Source organism: Passer montanus, unplaced genomic scaffold (genome assembly GCF_014805655.1).
Source record: "Passer montanus isolate IOZ18808 unplaced genomic scaffold, ASM1480565v1 scaffold1, whole genome shotgun sequence".
Taxonomy (NCBI): domain Eukaryota; kingdom Metazoa; phylum Chordata; class Aves; order Passeriformes; family Passeridae; genus Passer; species Passer montanus.
The window spans coordinates 21,457,250-21,474,185 of record NW_024356504.1 but is presented as its reverse complement, the minus strand read 5'-3'; the positions used below and the strand labels follow the sequence as shown (position 1 = coordinate 21,474,185).

At 42.8% G+C, this 16,936-nt stretch overlaps 2 protein-coding genes across 3 annotated transcripts in view; one reads left to right on the top strand and one right to left on the bottom strand.

The window, feature by feature from the left end:
* The first annotated feature begins 24 nt into the window (after positions 1-24).
* On the top strand, positions 25-15,436 carry LYPD1 (LY6/PLAUR domain containing 1). The gene is made up of 3 exons (XM_039702433.1): positions 25-361; positions 1,364-1,501; positions 14,863-15,436. Exons 1-3 carry the CDS (start codon positions 310-312, stop codon positions 15,096-15,098), a joined length of 426 nt encoding a protein of 141 aa, XP_039558367.1. The 5' UTR covers positions 25-309; the 3' UTR covers positions 15,099-15,436.
* GPR39 (G protein-coupled receptor 39) overlaps positions 15,263-16,936 on the bottom strand; it is a 73,556-nt gene continuing 71,882 nt past the window's right edge. For both annotated transcript variants that reach the window (XM_039702411.1, XM_039702420.1), the window contains one exon: positions 15,263-15,987. In XM_039702411.1, the coding sequence (XP_039558345.1) occupies positions 15,464-15,987 (524 nt within the window). In that variant the 3' untranslated portion in view covers positions 15,263-15,463. The remainder of the gene's footprint in view (positions 15,988-16,936) is intronic.

Below are 16,936 nucleotides of genomic sequence, written 5' to 3'. Positions count from 1 at the left end.
ATCACATGGTGCTGGGGGAGGGAGGGGGGAGCCGCCCCCCAGCCCTGGCTTCTCCTACAGTTTCTTCCAGTCTCAGCGCTCAACTCCGGCGAGGCTGGAGCGCGGCGCGGCGCTGGGCAGGGCGGGCTCCGCCGCCTGCTCCCGGGGCTCCGCCGCCCGCTCCCGGGGCTCTGCTGCCGGCTCCCGGGGCTCCGCTCCGCAGCGGAGGCGGCGGGGAAGCGGCACGAGTGCGCGGCGCCTCCGCAGCATCTCGGCTTCTGATGCCCCTTCGCGCCCGCACGCCAGCCCGGCGGCCGCGGCTCCGGGAGGATGCGGCTCTTCCTCCTCGCTGCAACTTTCTGGGGATTGTGCCTGGCTCCAGGTAAGGGCTCCGCGCGGCCAGCGCGGCTCTGGGAGCCTCCGTGCCCTCGTAGCCCCTCGACGGAGCGGCTACCGGGCGCTAAAAGGAGCGGAGCGGCGGAGCCCCCGTCCTGCGGTGTCCCCAGCGGGGCGAGGCGAGGAGCGGCACGGTGCTGCCGGCGGATGCCGCCCGGTGCCTCGGCGGGCACTGGGTCGGTGCCAGCGGGCGCTGCCGCCGCCGCAGCGCTCCCAGCGGAGGGCGGGCACGGGCCGGGGGTCTCCGCCGCGGGACGAGGGTGCGGGAGCGGCCGGGAGCGCTGCTGGCGAGCCGCTCGCAGCGCCTGGTTTGCATGATAAAAGCAGGGATGCTCCGCCGGCGAGGGATGCTCCGCCGCTTTAATTGTGCATGGCAAAATAGTAATTAAACCATTTGTAATTAATTAGTAGCTAAGTAAACCCGTCGGCGCAGATAAGAGCGTGTCTGCGGGGCGGGCTGCTCTCTGCGGGGCGCGGGCGGCTTCCAGCCCGCTGTGCCCAGGGGCGGGCGATGGGCAGCGGCGGCGGGGCTGTGCCGGAGCCGGTACCGGTGCCGGTGTCGATGCCGGTACCGGTGGCCGTCGCCTCCTGGCGGCGGCGTCTGCAGCGCCGGAGCGGAGAAGCGAAAGGAGCATCAGCAGAGCCGGCAGCGCCCGGCCTCAGCTGGGCGGGCGGCACGCTTCTTTTACTTTATATTTGTCAGAGGGATACTTTGGCTGAGCTGTTGAGTAGCCAAGAACAGCCAAATGCGAAGGGGGGAAAGATAAAGGAGATTTCTGGCACGTGTCGGTTGTTTGGTTTTCTTCGGTGTTTGGTTTTTGTTTTGTTTTTTTTTTAATACTGTTGCTATTATTTAAGGGCAGGTTAGATGAGGCACCCGGCTGAACAGTGTCCCTGCCCATGGCAGGGGCTTGGAGTGAGATGATCTATAAGGTCCTTTCCAAAAGAAAGCATTCCATGGTTTCAAACAAATCTCTATCTGTTCCAGGTTTGGGTTTGCAAATACAGTGTTACCAGTGTGAGGAGTTCCAGCTAAACAATGACTGCTCCTCTCCGGAGTTCATCGTGAATTGTACAGTGAATGTTCAAGATATGTGTCAGAAAGAAGTAATGGAAAAAAGTTTTGGTAAGAATTTAATAATTATTCTTCTGTTTATCTGGTTTAGGTAGCATTTGTTGCTTTTGGCTCCACCCATTCATGGTGTTCAGCTTCATATGAATCTTGTGTCCCTACCTGAAAGGACTGGATTTAATGTCATATACTTCTGAGTGGCTTTGTAACTCAACAAAGTTAAGCGTTTTCCTTTAAAACTGGTGTAAAAACTGAAGGATGCAAGCCAAATGTTGATAAAGCTCCTTAATACACAGTCTTATGGGTCTCTGATATAGTTTCCCAACACTGGGAAATTAATAACAACAAGTTAGTTTAATCTCATTACAGTTAATTACATGGGCTTTTTCCCCAAGAGATAGAAGAGCATTAAATTAGTAATTCCCTCCTTTCTTTTATTTACTCAAGCAATTTATATACTCTGAAGATTCATCTTAAGGGAAGGAAAGTGTAGTAGTGATCTTTGTTTTCATCCATTAAAGAAACCACCAAGCAAAAGGGAGAAAGTGTTTTTTTAATAAAAAGGGGGGGAAGAGAAGGACACAAATGGATGTCATAGCAATTTTTAAATTTTTTCCCCTTATTGAAATTAATATTTAAGTTAGCATATTAGCACAGCAATGTGTCCAAGAGGAAATCAGCTGTGATTCTGCACCTTGCCTCTGTTGTCTTTTGAGCTGTTCTGTAAATGGCTGGGTTTCAGTTACAGCATTGTGGAAAGCATTTGAGATTTAGAGAGAACTGTCAGGTCTTACACTGCTGTGTTCTTCTGTAGCTCTACAAAGCATTTGAGATTTAGAGAGAACTGTCAGGTCTTACACTGCTGTGTTCTGTAGCTCTATGTGAGCAGGAGACAGGAGCTCTGTCAGGGACTCTGGGGCAGTGTGGGATGGCAGGAAGGGAGCTGGAGCTCATGGAGCCTCCTGCTCCCACCGCAGGAGGGTGTCAGGCATTGGGATGGATGAGGAGCAGCCCCAGGCTGGATGTGCCCCCTGTGCCAAGCCTGGGGAGCAGAGGGCAGCCTGGGGCTTCAGAACCCTGACTGAAGGGATGCTGCTCTCTGGGATGCCCATCTCCCAGCTTTGGGGTTTTGCTGTTCATGTAGACTGAGCCACAGCCTGTCCTTTCCCAGCAAGTCCTCCAGGAGCAGCAGGATGCCTCTGTGTGCAAACGTGTGCAGTCATCCATCCTGAGCAGCAGCAATGCTTCCTGGGCTGAGCAAGCTCCTCTTCCCCCTCAGTCAGCTGGCCCCGCCTGTGCTGGTGATTTCGGGTCACTGTGTAATCAGTCCTGATAAATAATAATTGTTAGGCATCAAAAGTAGCTGAACTGCTGACACTCATCCTGGGTAACACCATCCACAGTGACCACTGCCATGAAATACTTAGAACCTGCCCAGTGTAGGGAAAAAAAAGTTGCTTTTAAGCTGTTTAAAGGAAGATTAGTCTCTCTTAAGTTATTTTTTTGCTGGAGTATTTTATTTCAAGTTTGCTTGAGAAGAGTGGTGAGGGTGTGAGATAGTTACAGCTCGCAAGGCACCTTTAAAATCTTGAGTATCTCTAAATGACTACTTGAAGGCTTTGCTATCTCCACACCACAGCTTCTGTGGCACTTTCATGAGGTTAGACAGAATGTTGTGGTGATTTGGAGGGCTCTAGATGTGGTAGTAGACACAGACAAAAAAGTCAGATTTGAACTCTTTTCATTGATGCATAACTTGCCATTACTCCTGTGAAGAAATGGGTTGCAATACAGTAAATAAGCAGCTCTTAAACTGCTTGGTGGGGTTTTTTCCTGTGGAATTTTGTGTTTTTTTCTGAGTAGATCCCTGGATTTTTTTCCTTTAGGAGGTTACTAGCATGCTCTGCATAGCAGGTTGCCACTGTTTTATTACATTTACTTCTATAAATGCATTTCTTATTAATTTAAGTTTGGAGATTGTAAATTTCAGCCAGTTAATAAATTAAAATTTTAACCTGTTTCAAATTGAATGAAATTTACATTGCAAGCTTAGCTTCTGTTACCCTCAGTCAATTTTAGAGAGGGTTGGTTGTAAAACAGAGATGATTCAGTTCATCATCCTTTATTGGTTTTATTCCTAATTGATATTTAAATGTGTGCAATATAAATGCTTTACTCTCCCAAGTTTTATTTAATAATTCATTTTACTTCTACCAGTATATTTCATAACCTGATTCTTTTGGTTGTTGCTTATTACTAAAAGCTGAAATGTTTCAAGTATTGATTTTAATTTATAATAGACTTGAGTTTGAGCTTTTAACCCAGAAAATGAAAGACGCAAATTTGCATTCATTTGACAGCACAATCTCATAATTAGAGTTCTTTCCTCTTGACTAAATACAGTCAGAGTGCAGTTTTTGTAGATTAACCCATTTTTGTCATTAACAAAACGTAGCTGTGTTAGTGAGCAAAGTGCCACAAGTTATCTCAAACTTTTAAATTTAAGCGCAGTGTTCTGAGATTAAAGCTCGTGGTGGGAGTGGGTGACCATCCCTCTGAGGTTGCCACCCTTCCCTCCAGCAGGCTCCACTTTGAGAGTTTTGCTGTCAGGGGCTGCTGGCTCAGCCCCAGCCCTTGGCCAGGGTCTCTTCTCCTCGAGGGTTTGCTGTGCTCAGGAGTTGTGCCCCGGCAGCTCTGTGGCTCAGCTTCACTCCTGGATTAAAATCCCTGTCCTAGAGGCACCACGGTGGCAAAGGACAGCCCTGGGCTGCTCCTCCCATTTGCCTTGTACAACGCTCCTTATGTCTGCTCACAGTTAACTCCTCCTCAGTTTCTCTAAATTCAGTGCTCCGGGTGTCACTGGGCTCTCTCAGGGCTTCTCAGCTTCAGGTGAGAAGTGACAGCAGCTCAGGTTCAGTTTCTCTAAATTCAGTGCTCCGGGTGTCACTGGGCTCTCTCAGGGCATTGTCTCAGCTTCAGGTGAGAAATGACAGCAGCCAGGCGTGTTCCTAACCCAGAGCTTGAGCAGAGGCTGCTCCTGTGGCAGCCTCTGATGTGAGCAGCCAGGAAAGCAGGTGTTAGTAACTTCTATTCTGAATTAGATCATCAGGCATCTGATCTCAGCTGTTTGTTGTATCAGGTAGACATTGCTCGTTTGGACAGCTTAAAGTGAATTGAGAATTGAGCAGCAAATGGCAAAATATTTTTCTCTCTTAAGGCTGAATTGTATTTAAAAATTTTGCCTGAAAAAGTTTAATGATTGCTAGAATTCTGTTCCAGTGGGAGATACAGGCCAAGACAGTATTTTCCCTATGATAAAGAATCTTACTAATTAATTTGTTAATTAAATCTCAAATAAAAGAAAGGAAAAAGCCTTTTTTTAGAGAGAGAAGTGATGGGAATGGAAAGTGGCACTCAGGACTATACCACAAAAATTTTTATCTCACAGAAATTAAAGTAAAGGCTAAGTTTCTAGTGCATTCTTCAACTGGATAAGCAGGTGTTTTAAAACTGTGTAAATTAAATGTTTCACAAAGGATCAAAGTTCTTACCATAATTCCACTTGCAGATACCATGTGGAAATACCTGTGGTGGATTCCCTGCTCCCACTTGCCTCTCCCTTTCCAGTCTGTGGACTTTTAAATTACACATATCAGTGCTCCTTCATTTTTAGAATATATGTAGCAACAAAGAAATCCCACAGTATATTGGGATCAAGTGAAACATCTTGGTGATCTATAGATGAGTGCATAGTGTGCATATGCTTTTATATATATTATATATCATAGAAAACATACTGGTAATGGCAGTCTTGCCTTTTACTGAGGGCAAGAGTTATCTGAGCATAAAGGCTGATCTAAAACCTACTTAAGGCAAAATGAAACTTGCAATGTGAATACATCAGTGAGGGATAAAGCAGGAGGGATGAGACAGCCAGCCCAGAGAAGTAGCCAGTCTCAATTTCTTGGAGCTCTCTGCAAGTAAATCTGCCCACGTGCATGTTTTGAACAATACACCGTCTGTTCTAATCTAGTTGTGAACATACTTTTACTAACTTTTGCAAGGAAAAAAAAATATTCACTGTAGCAATGCCAATAAAATATCAAGGATTTTTCCTTTTTGCAAACAAATTGGGAAGCAATCTGATTATTGTAATAATCTGCAATAAGAAATGTTGTTGGTTTGGTTTACTATGGTCCTTTTAATGTATTTAATTGGTCTGTAACTCTGCAGTGTAGTGAAAGAAATTGCTGTGATTGTGTGCTTAAAAGCAGTGCATGGAAACACCATGAGCAAGATCAGCATCTCAGTGTTGAATTAGAACTGTATGTGTTTCTTTGAACTTTTTCCAGTATTGGTTTTCCCATCATTTGTTTTATCAGTACTGTGTTGTGTGATGAGTTGGGCTGTGGTAAATTCTTTACCTGTAATTATTACTTGGTTTTGCCATGATTGAGTTGTTCATGTTTGCAAGGATTACAGAACCACATACACACTTTTTTTCTGTGTTCATGTATGGAATCTATTAGAACTAATATTAATTGCATATTTCTATCAAGGGGGAATTATGCTCTGGTGTACTTTTATTGACAAAGTGATTAAAACAGCAAACAAAGTTTAATGTTGCCAGAATTACTACAGGCATTAAAGCTTTATAGGAAGTTGTTGCATCCCTAGTATGCATTTAGAAACAGTAAGAAACATCCACTAAATTGGTGGTTGACTTGTTAGTTTGGGTTTTTTTCCTCTACACATTTTGGTCAAAGGGTATCAACATAACTCAAGAGAATTTTTTGGTGGTTGGGGGAGGTGGTTTGTTTGGTTTTTAATCAAAGCAAAGCATGACAGAATAAATCTTTATTGGCAATTTTAAAAGATAAATAAAAATTCTGCATGGGACAGTTGGTACCTAAAACATCACATATTGTGCTACCAGGTGCCCAGCGAAATGAAGACATAATGTTGATATTGGAAACACAGTTCACTTTTGATATTGAATAAAAGACTTGCAATGAACATTATTAATTTGCACTGTATGTTGAAAACTTGGATCTGTGGGTACATTTCCATTCAGAAACACTTTTTCTTAAATGTCAAAGCCATTTGCTCACTTGTAAATTTTTTCCATTCTTTGGGTTTCTCAGAAAACTTCCAGCCACTTATGGAATGCACTGACTTGAGTGTGTCAGCTAAGGAGAAATTATGAGAGTGTTCATCAGCTGCTCTTCTGACTGCCTTTCAATAAAGAAAAGCAGCAGTGGAGTTAACAGTTCAAGCAGTTTATGACTTGAAAGTCATGACAAAGATGCAAGTGCAGGAGTGATGAAGGCTGCATTATTTTAAGGAAGATGGGGTATCTGGTCCAGCGAGTTTCATCTTTCACAGGACGTGGTCAATAGCTTTTTATGTTATTTTATTTCTCAGGCTTGTATGAAAGATATACAAATGAATTTTGTGATGATACAGTGCCCGCAGCCTGGTGTCTCTTAAACCTCCCCTGAGAGTTTCCTATTGCATTTCACACACAAATGAGTTTGTGTTTTCAAACCCTTTTGAAGCCTGACCCTGTCACTCCTCTTAGCTCCCAGTGACCTTATCAAAACATTGACAAGTAAGCTTTAATTAATCCAAACAGTTTTCATTTCCATTTTTCCTTTGTAGTCTGGATGGTTTTTTTGGGAAACTTGACAAAACTGGATTTTGCCAACTTACCAGTAAGTCTTTGAAACTGGAAAAAACCATATAAAACCCAGGAAAATCCTTCTCCTAAGTGGAAGAAGCTATAAAATCCTGAGCATAAAAATAGCTAAAGATTTAAGAATGGAATGAATTTCCAAAGTTCTGGCAAGTGCCAACATCTGAGCCATGCCACTGAAATTGGTATGGACATTAATTAGGGATGCAGCAAGACTATTCACATGTAAAATTATTTCTGTGACTTTAACATTTGTAAAGGTGAAAGGCTTGTGGCTTCCCTTCCTCTCAGAATGTAAGGGTTGTCAAGAAGAATCCTCATACAGAATTCTGAACAATGAGTCCAAGTTCACCTCTGTCTCTACAAGATGAAGTATCTTTAGGTCTTGATGGCAGAGGATATTTAGATCTTGATTCCTTTGTATGAGGTAAGAGAGAGGTTGGAAGGCTGTGAGCCAGCTTTGTTGGGAAGATTGTGTGTTGAGTGCATGACTGCACATCCACATTGGTGAGCAGGGAAATGAATGAGAACAGTGGGAAACCAAAGAATTATTAGATATGCAGGTGAAAGCTGAGCTTTGATCTCTCATTTGCAGCCTCCTGTGGCTTTAAAAAATATTTGATAACACCACCATTAGCAGCTGTACTTCACTTTCCCAGCCTATGCATTTTTAAGCATTTTAATGCCATGCTTCAGCTTTGCAAGCAGTGACAAAGACTTTTTTGTGATTTTTTTTTGTTAACAACACTGTTTTGAGTCACATTTCCAGCACCAGAATTAGAAGGCACAACTTACAAAAAGATATCAGGGTAATCTAAACCCTTGTCCTCTGTCAGTCAATAATTGTCCAGTTTTCTTCATTTCTGCGAGGCGTTGTGTCAGGGTCAGAAGGAGAGTGATGAGGCCAGACTTTCATTGTCAAAAGCTTCCTGTTAGTTTCTGAAAAAATGTGCAACTTTTTTAAAAGTGCCAAATGTATGGAGGATTTGTGATAATATTGGGTTTTCATACACAATCATGATGACAAGAAGCTAAGTGAACCAGGTGGTTTATTTTCATTTTGCAGGGGGGCAGAGAGGGCTGGGTTTGTTTTATTTTTAATAGACTTGTATACTCTCTAAGAACCTAAAGGCATGAATATGCTTTTATTTTGTCTATAGAATGCATCAAAGGGAGGACCAGGATGAAATAGCTGCAGTCCTAAAACACAAGATTAAAAATCAGGAAGTGTGTGCATAGCTTTGCAGTAGATTTCAAGTCACATACTTTTAGTGCCTTGGGGTTGTTTTTGATCTGGAAAACACCAACAGTGGTAGCTCACAGTATTTAAGTAGCTGTTTACAAGGTGATTAGAAAATTTTGTGATACAATTTCTAGCAAGGTGCAAATTATTTAAACCACTTGTCTCGTCAACGTTCTCTCTGGAGTTCACAAGGATAAGAAGAGTTATTGTGAAGTGAAACTTACAGGACATGGTTGGATATGATTATATTTTACACTTGCTCAAATTGTTTGGGGTTTGGGGTTTTGGTTTTTTGTAATAATGAATTTACATCTGTAGCTGAATGTCTTTGTGTTGAGGAAGCTTAATTCATATTTTAAACCAATAAAAACATGATCTGACTAAAACTGTAGTGTTTGGGGAAGCACAACCTCAAAAGAATGATTGATTGCTCTTCAATATTCAGCCACCTTCTACGGTATTTACGGTCCTATTAGATATAATATTTATAATCACTTTCTCTAGCAAACAGCGAATCACAATAGGACCTCTGGAGTCTGTCACTGTTTGATGTATGTGAACAGGTACTAGCTGAGGAACTGATAATTATCATAGCAAAATCACTGAAGCCATAAAGAGATGGGCATAAAACCTAATACGGAAATTAAAAAACATAATTTGCACACCTATTTGTGTATAGACTAAACCAGATTTTTGTAGCATTACTGACATAGTAAAATGCAGAAGTAATCACATTTATATTTTATGTTCCATAGAAGGTGATGTTCACCTGTTTACATGTTATTCTTGCACTAGTATAAATTCTCATTTTATTTCCTAGCAGATATCAGAAAAGACCTTTTGTAAGTCCTACTGGGTGCTGAATTTTGCTTGAGTGAAGGGTAAGCTAGGGACAGTTTAAGGGAAAAAAATACAGAATTGAATATATGAATGAAATCACAAAGCAAGTGTGGCGCAGCAGAGCACACATCAAGTCTATGCACAATGAAAGGGAAAATTTGCAGATTCACCAAGAGCAGAAAATTGAAAGTTTTGGTGAAATAGGACAGTTGGAACGATGCAGGATATTCAAAGAAAGGAATATTGGTACATGAGCACAGTCATCAACTTTTCTCTATGAGCAACAACATTAAGAGAGCACCCAAACAGATCCTATGCAATTTATGCTAATGCAAGAGCTAGGACACGACTTGGGGGCTTCTCCTGAGTTCTGTGTGCTACACTGTGAATTATCCACTGTTGGCCAATTTCCCACCTTTTACTTAGAAGAGATGGGCAAGATTTAAACACCCCATCTAAAAGAGTTGAGTGGAGGTTCTGTCAAAATTGTAAGTGTACACCTCAAACTTGTCTTGATTATCTGCTGGCTTTCTCAGCTGCTTGAAGATTCAAAACTTCTCTACAGCTCTTGTTTCTTTTTTTGCTTCCAGCACCTGGTGCAGCCTTGAGAAGGCTCAAGGATGCCTCAGTGCTGGGCCCTAGTTGGACACAGAGCTCTTTCTAAGCTCCAGAGGATTTATGTGGCAGCTCTGCTCAGAGCACGTGCAGGGGGTTTTGCTAAAGCACTGTTTGTGGAGTGAGCTGCACCAGGCTGACTTTCACACCTGTGCCAGTGAAATTGGTTATATATATATAAAATAGAAAATATACAAGTAAAATGGTTTATAAAAAGCTTTCTTAAAGTGGAGTGTAAGTGACAGCCACAAGATCAGAGATCATCTGGCTTGGAAAGCTTGGTGTTGGGCACAGTGACACTGTCCACTTAACTGAGGCAAGTGACAGGGGTGTGTGGCCATCAGGTCCTGGGATGAAGGACAGGGCTGTGATTTTCTGCTGAGCTGTGCCTTTGCAGAAAGCAGTTTCAGAGTAGCTGGGTCATCATAGGAGTGGGAAGGTGACTTTTTTTTGGAAATCAGGTCACTGATCTCAGAGGTGATAACCTTGGTTGCCTGTTTCAGCTCTGCATTTTGCTGAAGGACACTCCTGAGAGTGCAGGTGCAAACTGAAGTTGCACACTGCTTGGATTGTGCTTGGCTCTTAAAAGTTGGAGAGTCATGCTTACACAGCATCTTTTTTTGTCTGCACCTCCTAGAACAGAAGACTCCGAGGTGTCTAATAAGCTTTTCAATCAGTAAGAGAAAAAACTTGGATCTTCTGGTGCCTTCTGCATAAACACAGTGTAAGAAGTAGGTGTGATGTCACCTTTTTTGGTTGTCCTAGTAACAAGTTAAGCTGTTATCAAGAGAAATGCACTGGGCTGTGCAGACAGGGTAGAGGAAAGAACACTCACTTTTTGGATTTGAATAAATTATTGCTCGATTGTTTGTTAAAATCAAGACAGAATGCACTTCTGTGTGGACAAAACAGTGCCAGGGTGCAGATGCACAGAACTAGACTGGATCCAACTGAGAAAATAAATATTGCAAGAAGGAACTATAGAAAAGCCTAACTTACAGCCATCCCTTCATTGGAAGGAATAAGGCAGAGATAAAAGTTTGGGCCTTGACACTGTCTAAATATGTGATGACTTGTGGGGCAGAGAGAGGTGTAACCATGGGCAAGTTGCTTAGTCTAGAAATAAATTTTCAATGCCAAATTGAAGCCCAAATCTGCTTAAAAAAAACCCTGTAAACAAACATGCCTGTTGTAGGTATATGTGACAGGAGAGTGTGGGATATAATCTTGTTATCTCACAGCTGTTCTAGCTCTGTGTACTCCCCTTTCTTTAAATTTCTTGATCTGCATCCCACAAACCTTGAAGTCAAAATCATGGAAAATCTGTTGGTCAGTAGTAGGTCCTTCACAGTAAAACATCCTTATAGTACCAAAACTGTTGTTGGGGGTCTGCTGAATCCCTGAAAAAGGACAAATTACTCTGTATTCATCCATCAAGTAATTGGGCAACAAATATACTAACTGAGTAGTCGTAAATATGCTAATTGATCTCTAGTTTCAATTGCTGAGGGTGGGTAGCTGGGAATGACCCCATCCCAGTAAAAGCAGAGTGTAAAAAGTGAAGTTTTCTTGCTTAGCCAGTGACTCAGAACAATCTGAGGTAGAAGAAAAGCTTCCAGAAAGGTTTGCAATTATTTTTGTGGGTGATATGTTAATGAATGCATCGGGCTGATTGCTCAGGCAAGAATACCCAGTAATTAGCAGTTATGTGTGTGGTATGAGTCTTATGAGGCAGATAACCACTTTGAAGAACTGTCTGCAGTTCAGCCTGCTGGTGGCAAATGATTCAGGGAGATCTTGGGGATCGTTTTGGAACTGGCTCAGCAATGCTGCAAAGGAGGAGTTTGAGGAGAGAGCTCAGGATTTAACTCAGAGAGGAGGCTGCTGGCCTGGCTGAGCTCAGGGGTGAGCTGAAGTTACTGGGGGCAATTAAACTGTTTGCTGGAGTGAGGAGGTGGTGTCCCTGCCATCAGAGCATGAAAGTCAGTTGTGCCCATGTATTTCCTACCAGAATTATGATAGGAAGAAGGTTTAGGAGTAAGTGAAGTCACAGCACAAGTGTTTCAAAAATGTCACACCTGCAGTGCTAACATTCCCTCTTTTCCCACCAACTTCTCTGCCTGTTTGCATTGTGTCTTCCTGTCAAGATACTGCAGAACCAGAGAGAGAGAGAGAGCACAGCCTTTCTACGCTGAGCAAGTTTGCTTCATACCTGATGCTTTTTAAAAAGCACTTAGTGTGATAGCAGCTGGTTTGTGAGATCAAGAGACTCTATCAGTACTCAAAGGAAAAAATCTTGGATGTGAAGGGCATGTTGTTAGCAAAGGAGATGTTAAAAACCTGATGGAAATGCTGAGTTTTTTAAGTAAAAAATCTTTCTAAAATTTAGATTACTAGAACAGGGAATGGGAATAAACAATCATTTGGGTGTGAAATTTCCTATTGTAAGGCATTTACTGAAAAGCCACTGGAGAAATGTTACAAGGGGATTTTGCTACTAGTCAGATTATTCTCCCTATTTAGGTGTGAACATGGTCCATCTGTTCATGAAACTTTGAGTAGTAAAATTTCAGTCTGTGCTGAAATACTGTGTTTTGACTTCAAAAGGAGCTCAGGATTGTTCCATGGGATTGGTCCTGGAGAACAGATCTGTTGTAAACGTGTGGAGTTAAGCTGCAGGAGTTTGATTTTTTTTTTGCAATAGAGATTTCCTAGAGTTGTCTGGAGAAAATCATGCCTCAGAGGGCATCATCTAATTGTTCACAGCAGTGAACAGTTCTAGTCTCCTAATCAATGGGAGAAGTGCAAAGTGTGATATTTCCACACTATAAATTATCCAAACAAATAAATCACTAGTTCAAGTTGTGAACAGAGCTTTGCAGGAAACCTGTGAAAAGCAAACAGCAGGAAGAGAGTGATCCATAAAATGATGGGAAATAGGAAATCTGCCAGGGTCAAAAGCTTTTTAGAGGCTTGGTATTTGAGGGGAAAGTCAAATTCACTGCTGTTCATATAGAAGACTGATGGATGGCTGAGTTTGGTGGGTGTTTGTTGCTCAGGGAAATAATCTGTGATGGGGAGATGTGAGATCAGGTCATTGTGCCTGGTTTAACTGAATACAGGAGTCCTTTCTCAAGAGAGAAGGGGAAGGAAAAACATTAACATGGGAAGGGTCATACCTGCCTCTGCTCTGGGAAGACTGGAGGGGGAACATGGCCAAAGCACCAGGTCTTTTTGGGGAACATCAGCTGAGATTTTGGTATTATAAAGCTGATCAGTGGCAGCACCACTGAGGCTCCTTGACAGCAGTGGTTTGTCAGCAGAGACAGAACTCCCCTCTTTTTGCAAACTGTAGTAATAAAGACTGCATTGCTTGATCTGTGTGCCTTTGCTGTTACAGGGAGAACAGCCCACAGCTCCTCTTCCTTCTTAAGAAAAGGCTCTACCTGCTGTGCTGATTGATTGAAGCTCACTGGAGACAGAGGAAGATTTAACACTCACTTGAGGGCTTCTCTTCATAAGTTCAACGAGATAGATAGCCTAAAAACACATTTCAGAGTTGAGATTTGCAGAGGGAGAACACAAAACCAGGAAACCCCTGCACTGTTGGGATGGCAGCAGTGTTGTGACAGCATAAAAGAATTGCTTTAATTAAAAGTCTCTGAAGACAGCAAATCCTTCTTTCTGAGCACAGCCCAAAGAAAGGGTGTTCTGCTCCTACTGTCAGCACTCAGAGGTGCAGTGGCTGATGCCAAATTACAGAGATTTCCCCTGGACTTTGGAGGCGCTGTAGTGGTTATTAAGTCTCTGGGGACTGAACAAATATCCGCAGGCACTGTACATCCAGCACTAGGATCATATTCCCTCCTCACTCCCTCCAAAAAAAGTCTCAATCACTGTGCATTTAAAGACATTTTGGGACCATGCCACAGGATGCAAAGGCACCATCCTCCAAGGGAAGCCTGTTCCCTTGCTTTTCAGGAGGAAAAAACTAAAATCTTTTTTAAAATCCCGTATTTAAAAAGAATAGTGATTTTATCATACTTAGGAATATCCCTACTACTTTTTGTAACCACAAGCAGGCGAGCATCCATTATGTATTTCTATTATGTGTGTGTTTTTCTAAGACAAAATTTCTACTGTATCACTTGCAGGAAAATTTTGGAGTAATGGCGTGGGGAACTGCCATAACCATTTTCCACTGTGACAGAAGAAAATACAACTGTGTATTTTAAAGCCTTTATAAACCATGTTAAAATAGCAGCTAAAAGTATATGCATCAGAATGTACTTTTTCAGTTAAAAACAATCTGAGAAATTAGAAATTAGCTTATTAATTAAAATTACCTTAAATTACATTCAAGAAGGGAAGACTTTCAACTCAAGAAAGATGCTTCTATAGAAATGGAAATTTTTGTTATTGAGGGTATTAAACTTCAAAGATAAGCAAGAACTGAAATTACCTGGAAAAGTACTTCTAATTCTTCTTCAAAAAAAAAATTTAAAAGGGGAGGGAGGAGGATGAAAGTTTTGTTGATAATCATCCCCTTTTTACTCCTAGTTACCTGTCTGTGTGTGGCAAAGGAACAAGAAAAGGAAAAAAAATTCTTAAAAGACAAATTAGACATAGAAAGCTGTAATTACTTAGACACCTTAACTCAGACATGTTCAGCAATAGAAACAAAACTAATTTTCTCACTAATTGCATTTCAGTTATAGCTATTCAAACAGTTTATTCTGAAAGATGAAGAATTCCAGCTATAAAATGCATCATTTGATATACATTATGCAAATTGAGTCTGTAATATTTTTGGTTCCAACCAGGATCGAACTACAGAGAAATCCCAGGCAGAGCAGCCATGGTGCTCTGGCAGCGCAGGGCTGTTGGTGCTGTCACTGCTGAGGGCTCTGCTCTAAGCACCAGTGCTTTGGGGGTGGGAACTGGGTTTGCAGCTGCTTTTGAGCAGGAATCCTGCTGTAAAGCCTTCCCCTCAAACGGAGTAACCCTTGTTTTGTGCCGCAGGAATCATGTACCGCAAGTCCTGCGCCTCCTCGGCCGCGTGTCTGATCGCCTCCGCCGGCTACCAGTCCTTCTGCTCCCCTGGCAAGGTCAACTCCGTCTGCATCAGCTGCTGCAACACTCCCCTCTGCAATGGACCGCGGCCCAAGAAGAGGGGGAACTCTGCTGCGGTGCCCAGGGCACACATGACAACCACTCTTCTGCTCCTTAAATTTGCTCTGTTGTTTTTGTACTGCTAAACTTCAAGCAAGTTGGTTTGTTTGTTTTTTTTTTCCCTGACACAATTTGTTCTGCATCCTTCTTTCTTCAAAGACGCTGCAATTATTTTCTGTTTGTTTCCAAATCCCTGTCAAGAGCAAGGGAAGTTCAGTGGCTGTGTGGAGAAGAGGGGCTGATATTTTTGTCAGCTAATGAGTTCAGTTAGCAGATTGAATTTCCAGTGTGCACTTAAAAATCCCAGCAGGATACAGACCTCCTGTTCCTTTTGCATAACTGGAAACAAATCCATCCGTGTTATTCTTTTTGCGATGTTGTCACTTTCCTGGGTCATTTCAATTTCCATGTTTTTAAGCTCATTGCTAAGCATTAACTTTGCCTTATGAAGTCACACTTGATGTTCACAGAGGCCGTTCTGTGCACCCTGACCGGGCTCTGAGCTGGTTTCAAGGGGCGCCACTTCCAGGCTGGGATCTGGGGGTGCAGGACCCGTCTCCTGTGGGCTGCAGCTGGGCATGGGCTCCTTCTGGAAGGTGCTCAGGAAGACTTTGGCGTTGCTCTTGGTGGAAGAGCCGCGCCTGGAGGACACGAAGAGCAGCGGGCGCAGGGAGCGGCTGCTGCGCGCCGCAGAGCTCGGGTTGGCCCTGAGGAACCTCTCCCTGTTGGCGTGCTGCAGCGTGAGGCGGCAGCACAGGACCTGCAGGAACACGCTGCGGAACTGCTGAGAGGAGATGTTGTACAGCAGCGGGTTCACCACCGAGCTGAGGTAGAAGAAGATGTCGGCAATGGGGAGGAGGGTGATGTAGGCCCTGAAGTAGGGGACGGTCCAGTGCTGCTTTGGCTTGGCAGCGGCCATGATCCTCCTGACCTGGTTTGGCATCCAGCAAACCGCCAGAGTGGCGATGATCAGTCCTGCGGGCAGAGAGAGCAACAAAGAGGTCTGCATTCGTGGGGGAAGACACAAAAAATACTATCAGTTCTGCACTTACTTGTTAGGAAATGGTACCAGTTTTTCAGTGTTTTGCTTGACAGCTTTTTCTGCCGGTAGCATTTTTTTGTTTGTTGTTTTTAATAACTGTTACAAGGTCATTGCGGCACATGCTCAGACAAAACACTGCACAGTGCTTGGATGGTGTTTCTTTGTACCTGTTGTCATTTATTGCTTTTCAAAGTGTTCTTTCTCTGATCATCTGTGTCTTTGGAAAGAATATGGTTTTAGTTTGGTTTCTGCTCTTACATTTCTTCTGTCTTTCCCTTTACTTTGAAAAACAAACACAATAAATAGAACCTATAGCCATATTAGATCAGGCAATACCCAGAAGAGATCAGATTCTTGTTTGTACTTTACAAAAAAGAAAATGTATGCATAATAATATATTTCGTGTTATTTTTGGTAGATTTCCTCTTACAGAAGCTATTTTTAAGTAAAATGTGTATGGATCTTTTTATGGTAATTAAGATATGTTGGGCTTTCTTAAAAATCAAATTCCAGTGGAATTAAATGATGAATGTAAATGAGAAAAACCCAAGCCTAGTCATGAAAGTGTAAGCAGTTTCAGATTGTAAATTACGCTTTAAAATGTGGTATCTGACCATTTTGTATTTATATGTAAATATAAATACATGTTGCTGCATCACTAATGGCATTAAAAAGGGGTGGCTGAAGTGTTGGGTGTCTGAAAATTCTGCCTGCATGGAGCGTGTTCTGCAGGGTGCAGGAACCTGTCAGTGACTGGAAGGGTGTCTGAAAATTCTGCCTGCATGGAGCAGAAACCTGTCAGTGACTGGAGCTGGCTGTTCCCAGGTAGGGCATGGAGCAGGAGCAGGGCACCTCATGGCATCCTCTGTTTCTCCTGTGTGC